Source organism: Myxine glutinosa, chromosome 9 (genome assembly GCF_964187855.1).
Source record: "Myxine glutinosa chromosome 9, kmMyxGlut1.1, whole genome shotgun sequence".
Taxonomy (NCBI): Eukaryota; Metazoa; Chordata; class Myxini; order Myxiniformes; family Myxinidae; genus Myxine; species Myxine glutinosa.
In genome coordinates this window covers 101500132-101517863 of record NC_136269.1, presented here as the reverse complement: position 1 = coordinate 101517863, position 17732 = coordinate 101500132, and the positions used below count along the sequence as shown (strand labels likewise).

Here is a 17732-nt window from a genome sequence, read left to right as displayed (position 1 = left end):
TGTGTATAGCTCATGGTGTACTGCTCTCTCTCTCTCTCTCTCCCATGGGCTAATGCCCCAGCATCACCTATGTCCCTCATGGATTCTGTGGAATCTAAAGCTCTCAAAATTATTGGAATATCCTGTAATGATGCAGAAGCACAAGGTCTGTTGCTTTCACATCACAGGCACATCAAATAACGTATATTCCCCCACATTGCTTCCTCTGCTCTTAGTCCTCCGATCAATCCGATCGCCTGGTTAAACCTCCGAAATCCAGGCTGACTGCGCATATCAACCCTATTTCTCGCTTCTCTCAAATATGGAACCACATTCCAGAGGCTTTTCTGTCTCAACTCTTCCATCCAATGCTTCAAGCAAGTAGCGCACCGCGATCTCTTGTCATCCCCAATGCTGACACATGATATTCATTATCCCCATTCATCTTTCCTAACCCAACCATCTTGCTAGTTTTAGTGTCTCCCCCATCTCCTCTTTTCCTGTTTGTTCATTCGCTTGATGCGATTTCCACCTTGCTCTTTCACAAGCCTCACTCCAACTTGTTTTGTTGTGGAAACTCTGAAACACATGATAAAATAATTGGGTCGCACATTTTAAGGCTAAGTTGGGAAACCGAAGCATACTTTTCTTTTTATATATATTTTATTTTGGGCCTTATCATTTCTACGTTGATTTTATCAGTTCTAAATTCTAACAAAGAACTGTATTAATTTTTTTAAGGTAGTAGGTTGTAGACAGCAACCGCCCAGGGTAGTACCACCGTCCTGACTTAGGAGCGTTAAATGGGTGCCTGGAACCATCTTACACTCTCCATGTGAGGATTGCTGGTCTTACTTTCTGTCTCACTCAAACTACAGCTACCGTAAAATGGGGTGAATAGAGACAGCAAGGTGAATAGAGAGACAAACTGAAAAAAAGTTTGGAAACTTTTTTCGCTGAAAATTGATAACCATACTGATTTGTTGATATTTGGGTTGAAAGTGTTCTCTTGTTTTTTTAAAAAGCAACTTATAGTCCCTATTAACCCCATATATGGGTTAAATAGGAATAAATAGGATTTTTATGGCTGTCCCTATTCACCCCGTTTTACAGGTGAATAGGGACAGTCACTAATACAAAAAAATAATAATCAAGAAACAATCCTGAGTTTCCAACGTATTGCTAAATTGATAGCTCAGATGGATGCACATAATATGCACCCATAATATAAACCACGGTGCCAATGAAAAAAAATATGGGATAAAAAGTTTCTCCAAACTGTCCCTATTTCTTGATTATTATTTTTTATATTAATGACTGTCCCTATTCACCCGTAAAACGGGGTGAATAGGGACAGCCATAAAAATCCTATTTATTCCTATTCAACCCATATATGGGATTAATAGGGACTATAAGTTGCTTTTTAAAATAACAAGAGAACACTTTCAATCCAAATATCAACAAATCAGTATGGTTATCAATTTTCAGCGAAAAAGGTTTCCGAACTTTTTTTCAGTTTGTGTCCATATTCACCCCATTTTACGGTACCGGGCTAGCTTCAATCTGCTTCTCGCAAACAAATATCAGACACTTTTCATCACACACTTTTCTTCTCTTTTATTTAAGGTCTGGCATTTATGAGGACTATACAGTCTGTTCCCAGAGCTCCAGCATAAAAAAAAAACAAAAAAAAACAAAAAAAAAACATTTCATACATATTCTTGGTGAATCCATTTTGTAACGATTGGCATTCACCTTTACACTTGCACTATTCATAGCCTGTAGAGTGGTGCTCTGTGTAACGCTTGGTCTGTTTTCTGACATCATTCCCTGGCTATGGCTGAAGCGGATTTTCAGCAAGTCGGAAGACATCTGGAATATGCTCAAGGATTCTGGCACTCATTTTGGAGCATGGAATGCTCATTTTGGAAGCTGCTGCAGGGATCATTGATGCCCACAAATAACCTCTAAAAGATGGTGGGAAGTTAGCTTTAGCCCCTCAGCAGGGTACCCTATTCTTTGCAATGGCCCTACCTGCGAGGCAGCGGGAATAATTTTCTTTTTAACAATGAGGATATACTTTGTTGGGAAGTAAACCCAGACGGCAAGTCTGTGTTGAACACAATGACTTCAGGGGGATCTTTCCGGTCCTGTGTGTGTGACCCATTTGCGATGATTTTGTTGTCTGGAAGCTCACCTTTCAATCTAATGAAAGACAAACTTATTTTTATTTATTTAAATATTAGTCGGTCTATGCTCAAATTTCCTCCTTCAATCAACCCGCTGCCAGATATACATATGAGATGTTTTTGAACTGGTGGTTTGTGCAAAATCATTATTGAGTCGATTGGTCTCACTACAGGCATGTTCATGTTGTTTCATGATTCTGCTTTCTGTCTGTTTTCTTTTTTTTTGTCCTCTTGTCTCCTCTCCTCTTGTCTCCTCTCCTCTTGTCTCATCTCCTCTTGACACTTCCCCTCTCTTTTTGTTTCCTCTCCTCTTGTCTCCTCTCCTTTTGTCTCCTCTCCTCTTGTCTCCTCTCCTTTTGTCTCCTCTCCTTTTGTCTCCTCTCCTTTTGTCTCCTCTCCTTTTGTCTCCTCTCCTCTTGTCTCCTCTCTTTTTGTCTCCTCTCCTTTTGTCTCCGCTCCTTTTGTCTCCTGTCCTCTTGTCTCCTGTCCTCTTGTCTCCTCTCCTCTTGTCTCCTGTCCTCTTGTCTCCTCTCCTCTTGTCTCCTGTCCTCTTGTCTCCTCTCCTCTTGTCTCCTGTCCTCTTGTCTCCTGTCCTCTTGTCTCCTGTCCTCTTGTCTGCTCTCCTCTTGTCTCCTCTCTTCTCCTCTCCTCTTGTCTCCTCTCTTTTTGTCTCCTCTCTTTTTGTCTCCTCTCCTCTTGACCTCTCGCCTCTTGACACTTCCCCTCTCTTTTTGTTTCCTCTCCTCTTGTCTCCTCTCTCTTTGTCTCCTCTCCTCTTGTCTCCTCTCTTCTCCTCTCCTCTTGTCTCCTCTCCTCTTCTCTCCTCTCTTCTTGTCTCCTCTCCTCTTGTCTCCTGTCCTCTTGTCTCCTGTCCTCTTGTCTCCTGTCCTCTTGTCTCCTCTCCTCTTGTCTCCTGTCCTCTTGTCTCCTCTCCTCTTGTCTCCTGTCCTCTTGTCTCCTCTCCTCTTGTCTCCTGTCCTCTTGTCTCCTCTCCTCTTGTCTCCTGTCCTCTTGTCTCCTGTCCTCTTGTCTCCTCTTCTCTTGTCTCCTCTCCTCTTGACTCATATCCTCTTGACTCATCTCCCATTGTCTCCTCTGCTCTTGTTTCCTCTCTTCTTGTCTCCTCTCCTCTTGACTCATCTGCTCTTGTCTCCTCTCATCTTGACTCATCTCCTCTTGTCTCCTCTCCTCTTGTCTCATCTCTTCTTGTCTCGTCTCCTCTTGTCTCCTCTCTTCTTGTCTCCTCTCACATTGTCTCCTCTCTTCTTGACCCCCTCGCCTCTCTTCTTGTCTCCTCTTTGCTCACATATTTGAGAATCCACGTTCATCTTTTGAGCCAAAGTACCCGTGAATCAAGGTATACAGCATGATGAAAATATCCATTGTCAGACTGACGGAAGAGTTGATACCTCACCTTTATTTCTCCATTTATTATTTTAAATCCTTCTCTTCTCTCCGATAAATTCTTACCATTTGGTACTTTCTTCACGTTCCATTTTACCTCTTTTTCTTAAGTTACATGTTTTATTTTTCCTTTGCCTTTCATTGCATTACTTTATGGTTTTTTGTGTTTTTCTACATATTTGTCTTCATTGTTCTTTGTGCAGTTCTCCCATTGCTTCTGATGCCTGCAGGGAGTTTAAGTTAATCATAGGAAACTGCTGGCTTGCATCTAAAGTAAACACCCACCATCGCCTTGAGCTTGCTTTGCCCACTACCCAACCCTGGCCATTTCCTGCCTGTGCCTGTTCCCCCATCCCTCTTCAACAATGTACCCAAACTCCAAGAGTACATATATCCATGATGAATGTTGCTCTCAGTCAACAGAAGAGCAACATGTTGCCCCCCCCCCTCCCCCCCAATCTCCAATCAAGCTTACCTAGCATATTGTGAAGATCGCATTCTATTGCCACAGCTTGTTTCCACTGTGATCTCATCAATTTCTCGTCATTAATAAGTGATGTGCAAAACAAACAATGCCCCAGCAATATAATCGAAGCGCTCTTGATCCGTTTTGAGTGCCATTCGAGACTCGAAGTGCTCATTAGCAGCTGCTTGTAATGGAAAGGTTTAATTGGATGATGAAATAATGGTCTCCGTGATGGGTCGTGTCGGTCTACATTGGCCGATAAGATAAACAATGGATTTATTTATTTTAAATAAACTAAAGTTTGATGAGAGCATGTTTCCCCCCCAAAATAAGGGCAATACCCCTAGTCGCTGTGATGGGTAGTGTGGTGGGTAGCTAGGGAGCTGGTACAATAAAGCACTACACTACACCCAACAATGACTAAAGGTATTGTAAACAGTACCATATCATGGTATTTTAAACCAATTTCAATGGCTGCTCGAAGACAGGGCAGCATGCACAATCATACTAACATAATCATAAGATTTAAACGAACAAACCTGGACCCAATTTGATCCCCCCGTAAACCCCCCTAGACCTCGATTTTTCTGATGGCATGAACAAACTTGAGGTGCAACATAACACATCACTTGTGCCAAGTTCGGTCACAATCCCATCAGCGGTTTCAAAGAAGAAGTTGCAAGTGTTTACTGACCGAGGGAGGACGCGCCATCCCATAAGCTTTCCGGAACTTCGTTCCAGGTGAGCGACAAATGAGGAACAGCTGACGTTTCGAGCATTTCCCCTTCTTCAGATCAAACGCTTTTTGAAACGTCAGACGGGCAAACGCTCTAAACGTCAGACTGGCAAACGCTCTAAACGTCAGACTGGCAAACGCTCTAAACGTCAGACTGGCAAACGCTCTAAACGTCAGACTGGCAAACGCTCTAAACGTCAGACTGGCAAACGCTCTAAACGTCAGACTGGCAAACGCTCTAAACGTCAGACTGGCAAACGCTCTAAACGTCAGACTGGCAAACGCTCTAAACGTCAGACTGGCAAACGCTCTAAACGTCAGACTGGCAAACGCTCTAAACGTCAGACGGGCAAACGCTCTAAACGTCAGACTGGCAAACGCTCTAAACGTCAGACGGGCAAACGCTCTAAACGTCAGACTGGCAAACGCTCTAAACGTCAGACTGGCAAACGCTCTAAACGTCAGACGGGCAAACGCTCTAAACGTCAGACGGGCAAACGCTCTAAACGTCAGACTGGCAAACGCTCTAAACGTCAGACTGGCAAACGCTCTAAACGTCAGACGGGCAAACGCTCTAAACGTCAGACGGGCAAACGCTCTAAACGTCAGACTGGCAAACGCTCTAAACGTCAGACGGGCAAACGCTCTAAACGTCAGACTGGCAAACGCTCTAAACGTCAGACTGGCAAACGCTCTAAACGTCAGACTGGCAAACGCTCTAAACGTCAGACTGGCAAACGCTCTAAACGTCAGACGGGCAAACGCTCTAAACGTCAGACGGGCAAACGCTCTAAACGTCAGACTGGCAAACGCTCTAAACGTCAGACTGGCAAACGCTCTAAACGTCAGACTGGCAAACGCTCTAAACGTCAGACTGGCAAACGCTCTAAACGTCAGACGGGCAAACGCTCTAAACGTCAGACGGGCAAACGCTCTAAACGTCAGACTGGCAAACGCTCTAAACGTCAGACGGGCAAACGCTCTAAACGTCAGACTGGCAAACGCTCTAAACGTCAGACTGGCAAACGCTCTAAACGTCAGACTGGCAAACGCTCTAAACGTCAGACTGGCAAACGCTCTAAACGTCAGACGGGCAAACGCTCTAAACGTCAGACGGGCAAACGCTCTAAACGTCAGACTGGCAAACGCTCTAAACGTCAGACTGGCAAACGCTCTAAACGTCAGACTGGCAAACGCTCTAAACGTCAGACTGGCAAACGCTCTAAACGTCAGACGGGCAAACGCTCTAAACGTCAGACTGGCAAACGCTCTAAACGTCAGACTGGCAAACGCTCTAAACGTCAGCCATCCCTCGTTTCTCACAGTGGTAAAGTAAACGAAATTATAAACTATGAACAGCACGACCTATGCTGGGACAAAACGCAAAGCTGGGGTGTGTTCCGTAAAGAAGCTGCTTGCTAACTGTGCACACTCCATGGGTGTGTTCCGTAAGGAAGCTGCTTGCTAACTGAGCACACTCCATGGGTGTGTTCCGTAAGGAAGCTGCTTGCTAACTGAGCACACTCCATGGGTGTGTTCCATAAGGAAGCTGCTTGCTAACTGAGCACACTCCATGGGTGTGTTCCGTAAGGAAGCTGCTTGCTAACTGTGCACACTCCATGGGTATGTTCCGTAAGGAAGCTGCTTGCTAACTGTGCACACTCCATGGGTATGTTCCGTAAGGAAGCTGCTTGCTAACTGTGCACACTCCATGGGTGTGTTCTGTTACCACGTTTGTTGTGGAGTGCTTGCCAAGTGTCATGTCATTACTCGGTAACTGAACACACCCCTGATCTCACCTTTCTCCCTCAAAAGGTGACAATAAGCAGTGCTAGGTTTGTCGCTTTGATCTCTGATTACTCCCGCCAGGGAGTAATGCATTCACTCGCGTGTGTGTGTGTGTGTGTGTGTGTGTGTGTGTGTGTGTGTGTGTGTGTGTGTGTGTGTGTGTGTGTGTGTGTGCTCGTGTGTGTGTGTGTGCTCGTGTGTGTGTGTGTGTGCTCGTGTGTGTGTGTGTGCTCGTGTGTTTGTGAACAAGATATCTGGAAAAGTTCTGAACGGATTTGGATGAAAGTTGGTGGGATGATTGCCCTTGGGATAAAGGAAGAATTGATTAGTTTTTGGTGAAGCTCAGGATATTATTCCCGATCCAGGAATTTTTTGAAGGCTTTTTTTACCATTGGAAGATAGGGCTCATTTTATTTTAACATTATCTTCTATATATTCTATATTTAACATTGTGATATGAAAATAGTTTTCATATTTGTTGTAAATGTAGTTTAAACTCATGGTTATGCGTTAGAGCGGTGTATTTTTTTAGCAGCGTCTTCAATGTTCATTTTTTTTTCTAATAAAGACATATTCTGTCATTTTAAAACCACCAAAGTGTGTGTTAGGTTTCCCCGTTTAATAAAATGTATCGTTTGATACGTATAATGCTTTAAAACTGTTTTTTTTTAAACCTCAGAAGAGATATCAACATTTAGATCAGCGAATGCCATTTGAGGTGTCAGTATTTGATGAACTTATAAAGACTTAGTTCCAGATTTGTCAATGGCTGACGTATATTAACAAACCAATAAAACAGATTTGGCAGAATTCCAACTTAAAAAAAAAAGATCGCATATTCACCCAGGGTTGTGAGGGGCTGAAGAAGAAGAAACCTCGCACGGGCTTCCCAGACCAAATAAATAATTCTGGTTCTGGCTCTGCGATTTTCAGGTTTATTACCCCCGTTAGGGAGTAACGCATTCGATCGTGTCCGTCCGTGTGTGTTTGTATGTTTGTGTGTTCGTTTGTTTGTGAACAACATATCTGGAAAAGTTCTGAACGGATTTGGATGAAAGTTGGTGGGATGATTGCCCTTGGGAAGAGGAAGAATTGATTAGTTTTTGGTGAAGCTCAGGATATTATTCCGGGTCCAGGAATTTTTTTTGGAAATTTTTTTGGGAAAGATTTTTTTTCTGTTTTACTGCATTAAAGCTTTTATTCTTATTCTTAAATGATGTTTTTCTCCTCTAATTCCGAGATATATCAAAATAAATTCTCTGACAGTTAGGGTTTACTTTCCTTTTCATTTATTGTTTTGGGGAGAGGGGATGTTAAAGAAAACGTATTATTCCAACTAAGCCCACGGCGGGAGTCTGCGCTCTACTGAGTGGCGTTCTCGTTCATGCTGAAGTCAAAAGCTTTTGTGTTGCCATATATGAACATTTTGGTTTGATAATATATCCCTTTTATCCTATTTTTTTCCTTACCTTGATTTCTGATTTTGATTTTCTGATTTTCTTGATGGCTTGATTTCTGATTGGGAAACGCAACATTTTGACATCTCCTTTGTTCCTAGGTATACAGGAGATGCTGGCTCGTGTTGAAGAAGGCTTCCAGCAAGGGACCGTGGAGACTGGAGCGTTTTGCTGACGAGCGCTCGGCCTTGTTTCAAGGGCCACTGAAGGTAGAGGGCACAAAGGGCGTGAATTCAAAATTCCCCCAAAAATTAACGTTTTATTTCTTTGTTCATGGGCATAAAAATCAGACTTTCCGAATAGTAATATTGTTTTTTGTATTTCGAATCATGATAGCCAATGTGATGGAAAGTGCCTGCATGTTCTGCTTTAATACAAAAGCACAAGATGCGCTCCCTCGGTTCCACACTTTCCGCTTGATTGAACGTAATGTGTGCCTGGCGAAATGGAAATGTGAACTGGATTTAAAAATTGATGCTTGACCCATTCCATGCTTCCTTTGTCCACCGAAACCGCTTTGTTTGAACTCGCCCTCTCCGTTGCTCCAGTTCTTGTCATTTGGTTTTGTCAGGCGGTATTCCCATTCCCAAATGGCGTTCGAAATGACAACAATGCACAGGTGTAAAATTTCTTTGAACAGAGTGCTAAGATTATCGGAGCCTCAATTCCATCCTCCTGACCTTCAGCTTGACCATTTTGTGTGTCGCTCTGCATTCCTGCCAACATTTGGTGAGCTGATTGTTGCGCATTTGTGATGATCACATCTCTCCAACAGTGAGCACACCTCAAGCACATCAAGGAGCTGATACTCTGCGTCCCCCACCTTTTGAGTGTGAGGAATAGTCCTGTGTCGTATGAAAGATAAATCTTGAACGGTTTTTGAAATGTCATCCGCACGAGCCAAGTTACTCTGATGGTTGCCATGGCAACATCATACAGCCAATCACAGTCGTGATCTAATCGGGTTGAGGTAATGTCCCCAGTATGAAAGCTAAATGTTCAACGGTTTTTCGAAATATCGCGTACGCAAAAGTACGTGGACGGATGACCAGTCGGTCAGACGGAGCTCGTCAGACCGGGTCAGACGGGGAGACGTTCCCGTCTCGGAGGGTTGTCAGACGGGCAGCCTTTTTCTCAAGGCAGTGTTTGGTAATATTGTTGCTGTTTTCCTGTTTGTGATTGTGTGCAGGTGTTGGAGCTGAGTGCTGTGTGCTTTGCGTTGAGACAGTGCAAAGGTGCCAGGAAACGCTCTGTGGCTGTTAGCTGCCTTGATGGCACCGTTCGCATATTCTCCTGTGACTCTGGTGAGATCGCATCCATGTGTATCCATGTAAAATGTATGTTGTTGTCTGTCTTTCTGATATTATATCATTGTTGTGTGTCTGTTTGTTCGGCAATTTTGCTGTGTATCAACACCCCTACCACCTCCTCACACCCCTACCACATTACCCTATCCCTTCCACAACACCCAACCACTCATCCCCTCCACACCCCTCTCTACCCCCTCTACACCCGTACACCCTCCTCACCACCACCCGCCCCCTCTACACTGCAACCTGAGCATGTTTTTTTCTCAGGCGACACATTGTAGTACCTGTATTCATTCAAATACGTCAGACCGGGTAGGGGTGTTGATATGTTCTGATATCCAATAATTCAATAATTCCAATTCATCATTGGAATCTCCCGCGATGAAGCTAACTCCAAGGGCCTTTCACTCACTCACCGCAGGCAGGTTGGTGGTCTTTCCGTCTTCTACCGACTCCTCTCTGGCCTTGCCCCCCCAGCTCTCTCTGGGCTCTGTCCCCCAAATATTCCTACAGGTCGCACAAGATCTGCCTGCAACCCTCTTATGGTTAAACTGCCAAAATCAAGACTCTCTGCTCACCTTCACTCCTTCATTCCTCTTTTCTCCCGCCTCTGGAACAAACTCCCTCACTCTCTTCAATCCCACTCCACCCTCCAGGTCTTTAAAACAGCTGTTCACCACCATCTCTTATCCTCCCCCATCCAAAACCTTGATCTTTTCTACCCCCGCTAATTTCGGTCCCCTTGTGTTTTATACCTCTCCCCCCCCCCCCTTCCCACGCCTCCTCCACCCACGCCCTCTCCCTCCCACACTTCTCCCTGCTCTCAAATGTTGTGTTTGTGTGCTTCCCCTTCTCTCCCCATCTTGTCTTCCGCTCCCTCTTTTTATATATTTTGTTTGTCTGGTTGATTTGTTTGTGAAATAAATGTTAGCTCTTTTACGAGCCTCGATTCAGCATACAAAAAAAATAATACAAAAAACAAACAAACGAAAATAGCTATATTTACTCCAATAATTGCAATGTAGATGTGAAGGCCAGAGCTCCAACATAAATGACACACACACACAAGCAGACACATGCATGACCCAACAGCACACTTGACTTTTACACAAAAACATCTGTGGAAATTGGGGGAAGTGGCCTCACTTTCCAGAGCACTCTGGGGACCAGTGACGTCATTCTTTATTGTACAACATTGTTTTTATCTCTACACTCTGTGGGAAGATCAAGGACGACTTTCCTCCTCCCCATGGATTCCAACATATGGGGGTTTTTCTGTGCTGTGTCCTTTAACATTGAAATACTGAGTGTCAAGCAAGGAAGCAGCACATACCCAGCAAAAAAATACCTCAATTGCGAGGTATCACACTGCCACAAAATTAACGCGATGATTATTACGAGGGTTGACCTCTCCAACTTGGTCAAATTAAATGGGGTCCAGATCTACCAGCGTGTGCAGGGATTTAAATCAAACTTGGTACATGTATGTATAATGATGTAAAGATGAATTGATTAGATTATGGGGTCAAGAGGTCAAAGGTCAGAGGTCCCGTTAAGTAAGAAATATTTGACCGCACTAACTTGTGAACCAGTGATGCGATTTTAACCAAACTTGGTATAAGTACTACTGTGTTCAAAAAGTATCCGACCTTTATTTTTCGTGCGTAAAAAAAAAAAGAAGCTAGGGAGGCGTTGATTGGTGCACGTATGTAGGCGATCCTAATGCGCATGCGTGAATTTTTTCCCACCTGCAGAAGCTGTCATTCGACGGCAGACCGCCGATCAGTGAGGACATGTAAGTGAGCGCTGTCGGATTTTCGTTTTTGACAAAATGACGGAAAAACTTGAACAACGCTACTGCATCAAATTTTGTGTAAAGCTTGGCGATTCCCAAGTGGAAACGATCCGCAAGATTCAACACCGTTCATTCCATTATGAAGGAGGATTTGGGCTTCAGGAGAATCTCAGCGAAGTTCGTACCAAAGCTGCTAACGATTGAGCAGAAGCAACTCCGTTTGGAGATCGCACAGGACATGCTGGAGACTGTGAACAGCGATCCCAGCTTCCTCAACACAGTGATCACTGGCGATGAGTCCTGGGTTTATGGGTACGACCCAGAAACCAAGTTGCAGTCATCACAATGGAAGCATCCAACATCCCCGAGGCCAAAAAACACAAAATTTGATGCAGTAGCGTTGTTCAAGTTTTTCCGTCATTTTGTCAAAAACGAAAATCCGACGGCGCTCGCTTACATGTCCTCACTCATCGGCGGTCTGCCGTCGAATGACAGCTTCTGCAGGTGGGAAAAAATTCACGCGTGTGCATTAGGATCGCCTACATACGTGCACCAATCAACGCCTCCCTAGCTTCTTTTTTTTACGCACGAAAAATAAAGGTCGGATACTTTTTGAACACACTACGTATATATTATTATGCAAAGATGAAGTGCGGTCATAGGTTATCAAGTGGTCATAGGTCAAAGGTCCTGGCAGGTAGAAATGTGATACTTTAGAACTGCTGAAGGCATTTAAATCAAACTTGGTACAAGTATGTATCTATCTATAATTCCAGTAATCTCTGTTTGTACGTTTGTACGTTTGTCTGTGACCGCTGTTTCTCGACAACCACGGGTCCGATATACTTTTAACTTGCCAGGTATATTGCTGGGGACCCGAGGATGTGCCTTTTCAAGGTTTCATATTAATCGGACAATTACTTACCGAGCTATGTCCAAAAAACGATTCAACCAATCAGAGAGCAGCGAACTATCGCGTGTGCCGAACGTGGCGGACACACTCTGCCTCGGATGGCACATTTGAGAGCGTATTCATTTATTTCACGTTTGCAAACTATGTTGGCGTTAAACTATGTTTTAAAACTAATAAAAACGAATTTGCGATTCATTCGCTTTCCTGCGCGTTTGTGCACGCGATGGCGATTTCTTTACCAAACTCCGGAAGCCGTTCGCTTTGGACCAAACCATTTCATGTAAATAGAGGGGGGGGGGATTGTCACCGTACTCGCAAGCCGTTCGCTTTGGACCAAACCATTTCATGTAAATAGAGGGGGGGGGATATAATTTTAGATATAGATATAGTACGGGCAATGCCCTAGTAATAATGTAATAATGTTGGCGGAGTAATATCAGTTTACATTGCGACGTCAAATTATATCTATTTTTTTTCTGGGGAGCAATTGAGGCAGCGGTCTGGCCAATACACCACCCAAATAGAGGGATGAGCAATTTGTGTAATAACTAAGGTTTTTGTCCATAATTCGTCCAAATTTTTTTAAAATGTGAATTACACATGTGAAGGAAAACACTTCTGTATTTTTCCATTAATCAGCTTTTAAGAGTTGGGCTAAAACCAATATTATGCACAAAAAAACCTTATTTTATTACACATAAAATTGCATATTCCTTTATTTCGGTGGTATAGACAATAAACCACTGCAACCCGGTGTACATATATGTAGCAAAAACATGCGTACTGCTTATGTGCATATATAATGCATTGTGGTTATATTCCTGGGATAACACCCGGGCCTGCGGCCAATGCTACTTCACAAAATGGTGACCACATGATATTTTTTTTTTAAGGTTAGAATTGTGGGTGGAGTCAGGCGAGCTGTGCAACCAATGGGGCGACAGCAGTCTGTCCGCACCGACATGGTCTAAAAACAAACTTGCTTATCCTACCATTCATTTGCAATTGTTCACTAGCTTTGACACCAATACATTTTTTATTAACCAACTTAGGCATCAAAAAGCTACATATCGAGCAAAGAGTTTCAAATGGAAGTCCTCGCCGTCATTAACAGCATTTAAATTGCATCAGATGTGGTAATAAATGCGAATTGTTGCTCCCAGCGTGCTGGCCCCATGACAGAAGATGCCATTTGCATTTTTGCCATCTCCATCCCTACCCCATGTAGAATCCCGTGCGGGCACGGGCAATTTGCTAGTACAGTACATATAATTTCTTTTTCAAACTGGTGTATCTCAAAGTCATGCCAATGTTGGTCATTTTGCGTAAAGTTATTTGCCGGTGGATGTTTTACCATTTCAGGTCTATTGTAGGATGTCTTGAGGGATATCATCATCGGCTTATTTGGTGTAGCAACAAATGTGGATCGACTATATAACTGTGTGTGGGTACCAATGATCATAAATACTGTTTGGCAGAGCGTGAGGCAGAGTCCTGGTGCAAAGTGCTGTCACAAGGGGGGTTGGGGCTCGCATTTGGGGTTGGACGGGGAGAACCAGACCTCTTGGTTACGGGAGCCCAGCGGGAGCAGCAAGGTGAAACAAATCCGCATTTATTATGATCTATTTGCCACATTCAAAATGAGAGAACAGTGCTCATATTCTTGTCGTTTTCCCCATTTATTTCTGCACATTCGTCATTCTTTCAATGCAGTAAATTTTGTAATATCCATTGTTCTATCATTTCATGCTACTGGCAAATTCAGCACAACTTGCCCATCTTTATTTATACTTAGTTCTTTACTTTTATTTTACAAAAGTTGAAACACGTGCTAAAGATGCAGAACTCTTTCCCCCTCATGCATTGGTTTTTAAAAATCACTTTTTGATACTTTAAAAAAAGCTGAGTGTCAAACAAGGAAGCAGCACATACCATTTTAAAGTCTTTGGTATGTCCTGGTTGGTAACGGGTTTGTAATGACAACCTCCCAGACTCAGAGCGAACACTCTAAGCATGATGTCACCAAGTCTGGTTTTAAAATAAAGTTCTACAAACGGATGACAATAGTTCCACAGAAGGTTTTCATTTAAATATCAGAATTATATATTCTTGTACATAGGAATATACCTTTGGAACATTGTGGTTATGTCAAATGCATCCAACTTCCCTATCCTTCTCTCCTATCTCTTCTGAACCTCCTTTCCACCTCCATTTTCCATCCTACATAATTGAATAGTTTTACATTTTCCACCTTTTCATTTTTGCACAACTTTCTTTCCTGGCTGTAGCCTGGTGTTGGCTTAGCGGTTAGGGTCCCAGCTTGGGATCCTGGGATCCTGGGTTCGAATCCCGGCTTAGCGGTTAGGGTGCCGGCTTGGGATCCTGGGATCGAATCCCGGCTTAGCGGTTAGGGTGCCGGCTTGGGATCCTGGGATCGAATCCCGGCTTAGCGGTTAGGGTGCCGGCTTGGGATCCTGGGATCCTGGGTTCGAATCCTGGCTTAGCGGTTAGGGTGCCGGCTTGGGATCCTGGGATCCTGGGTTCGAATCCCGGCTTAGCGGTTAGGGTGCCGGCTTGGGATCCTGGGTTCAAATCCCGGCTTAGCGGTTAGGTGCCGGCTTGGGATCCTGGGATCCTGGGTTTGAATCCCGGCTTAGCGGTTAGGTGCCGGCTTGGGATCCTGGGATCCTGGGATCCTGGGATCCTGGGTTCGAATCCCGGCTTAGCGGTTAGGGTGCCGACTTGGGATCCTGGGATCCTGGGTTCGAATCCCGGCTTAGCGGTTAGGGTGCCGGCTTGGGATCCTAGGATCCTGAGTTCAAATCCTGGCTTAGCAGTTAGGGTGCCAGCTTGGGATCCTGGGATCCTGGGTTCGAATCCCGGCTTAGCGGTTAAGGTGCTGGCTTGGGATCCTGGGTTCGAATCCCAGCTTAGCGGTTAGGGTGCCAGCTTGGGATCCTGGGTTCGAATCCCGGCTTAGCGGTTAGGGTGCCAGCTTGGGATCCTGGGATCCTGGGATCCTGGGTTCAAATCCCGGCTTAGCGGTTAGAGTGCCAGTTTGGGATCCTGGGATCCTGGGTTCGAATCCCGGCTTAGCGGTTAGGGTGCCAGCTTGGGATCCTGGGATCCGGGGTTCAAATCCTGGTTTAGCGGTTAGGGTGCCAGCTTGGGATCCTAGGATCCTGGGTTGGAATCCTGGTCGATCGCTGAATTAACTCCAGGGGGGTTGACTCAGCCCGTCATCCTTCCGAGGTCGGCAAATTGAGTACCAGTTCACTGGTAATTCCCTGTGTGTCGCAAGAGGTGACTAACAGGGTTGGTGGCATGAAGGGCATCCGGCCATAAAACATTGCCTCAAAAAGGGGACCACGGTGCCCAAATAAGGCCAACCCCTGCTCTGCGGGGGAAAATGGCCTCTAAAGATGGTTCCTTTCTTTCCTGACTATTTATTTCTTAGTTTTATGAATTACCTCATTTTCTCATTCAAAATGTTGTTACCTTGCTACTCCTCTCTCCACCAAGAACGATTTCCAGTGCTTCTGCTCCCATCCTCGGCACTGGATGTATCGGGTGCTTGTCGGCTACAAGTCGCACCTGAACACATCCACCTGTGGGATTCTGGAGATCCCCTGCGTCGGCTTCTCTCCTGGCCTCTGTCGTCTCTGCGCAGATACGGAAGAGACGCGTCACATTTCACGTTTGAAGCTGGCAGGTCAGCAAAGGGCACAACGGGTGTGCGATGATATTGACCGTCTTTGGACGAGTTTCTCCATAATGGCTTTAGAGTTGCAACTGTGGGGGTCTTCCTGGCAAACACTTTGCACGTGTCTTGATCGATACAGGTCGTGCCACACAGGTGAGGGTTTGTTCACATTTGAGACACCCCTCGGGGAGCAGGTGTACCAGCGTGTGCATGCAGCGACCCTCGCCATTGCAGCTCAGCAACAACGCTGCCTAGAACAGCTGGAGGCACAAGGACAGGTTTGCCTGCCCCCCTCATGCCCCTCACCTCATGCAAGCAGCTATCATCATTCAAAGGTGAATTGCATTGGTGTACGAGACAAAAGGGATGTTGACAAAAAAGGCATAGCAAGAAGGAGGCCGTGGAAGATTGGCACATCCATTCTTTTGCCACAGTGAAGATCTGATTGAACCTCAATGCATCAACATATCGTCATTCAGGTTGTATTGTGCGTTCTTTTTGTCATTCTCGTTGCTGGGACAGGCCGAGCGGTTGGCAGCGCGCCCGGCTGTGATGCTACCTCGTAGTGCCTACTGGTGGCACATCACACAGCAACATCGGAACCATGGTACGCTGCACAGTGCAGTCGCACGTTCGGATGCACATTTGTGATTGATTATATATTGCATGCTTCCGGCACTGTTGTGTTGTGCGGTATCACCGTGATTGTGGCGACGTCAACTTTATCACGGACATGGGAGATTTCTATCTCTTCGAACTCTGATTGTTCACCTAAAATTGATTGGGATGGGGTGGAATTGTCAAGGTTGTATTTTTCTCCATTCACGCCATGAGAATAGCAGGTAAGGTTACTTCATTGTGGTTTATTTTGCATGGTAAGTTAAAACTAGAGCTTCCAGGGAAGCAGAACTCAACTGAACTGACTGGACAACTTTATTGCCGGCCTATGGCGGCCATTTTGTGACAGATCGGGTTGACATGCGATAGCAACCTACCTTGTGTGGTAAGAGTCTCACACACCAAGTTTGATCAAAATCCATAAATATTTGTGGACGTTAAAGTCTTAACGTCGTTTCGGAGCTGAAAACAATATGGCGGCCTATGGCGGCCATTTTGTGACGGATCGGGTTGGAATGCAATAGTAACCTACCTTGTGTGGTAAGGGTTAAATATTCTAAGTTTGATCAAAATCTGTTAATATTTGTGGACGCTAGAGTGTTAACGTCGTTTTCATGACCAAAAACAAAATGGTCGCCTAAGTCCGCCATTTTTCAACGGATCGGGCTGAAATGTAATACCAACCTGGTCCTTGGGGTAAGGATGCTGCATATCAAGTTTGATCAGAATCGGTTGATATTTGTGGACGCTGGAGTGTTAACGTCGAAAAGTTGACAGACGACAGACGAAGGACGCCAGAGGGTTCAGTATGTGATCGTCCAGTTGAGTTAAAAATAGGCTTTGTATCGTGTACAAAAGTTTTGAATTTTTTTTAAGGCATAAGCTTTGCTTTCGCTCTGGTGTTCAATTATTCCCGACCCTTTTTGTCATTGCTGTTTCTGAGTACTACTACAACTAGCCAATTATTCCCACATTTTGGGATCGGCCGGGGAATGTTTAGTCAGGTTCACCATGTTTTTTCGTTCAAATTTTTTGGAGATTAGCAAAATTATACATTTTTGGAATATTCAGAGCATGAGGAATCCAAAAATTAATGTTGGCATTTGCGTAGGCACGTGCATGGCCGCCATTTTGGATTTTCAAAATGGCCGCCATAAAATACATAATTTGCGCTATCTCGGCCTCTAGTCAACCTAGAATCTTATTTAAATATGCTAATCCTATGTTTTCTGGGTCAAAAAACCATTGGTGGGATCATTAGACTTCTAATCCTAACACTTGCTTCACTTTTAGGACTTTCCAGATGACACTCAGGACAGTGATGAAGATCTGTAAAAGCATATTCCTGAACGGTGTAGACCTAGTAGATCCTGT

The 17732-nt window shown here is 44.6% G+C and overlaps 1 protein-coding gene across 1 annotated transcript in view; it reads left to right on the top strand.

Annotated features, from left to right (window-relative positions):
* LOC137435163 (docking protein 5) overlaps positions 1-17732 on the top strand; it is a 45198-nt gene that overhangs the window by 21477 nt on the left and 5989 nt on the right. Inside the window, exons 2-7 of the mRNA XM_068128696.2 lie at positions 8121-8228; positions 9209-9323; positions 13516-13632; positions 15560-15749; positions 15880-16018; positions 16263-16347. Of these exons, the coding sequence (XP_067984797.1) occupies positions 8121-8228; positions 9209-9323; positions 13516-13632; positions 15560-15749; positions 15880-16018; positions 16263-16347 (754 nt within the window). The remainder of the gene's footprint in view (positions 1-8120; positions 8229-9208; positions 9324-13515; positions 13633-15559; positions 15750-15879; positions 16019-16262; positions 16348-17732) is intronic.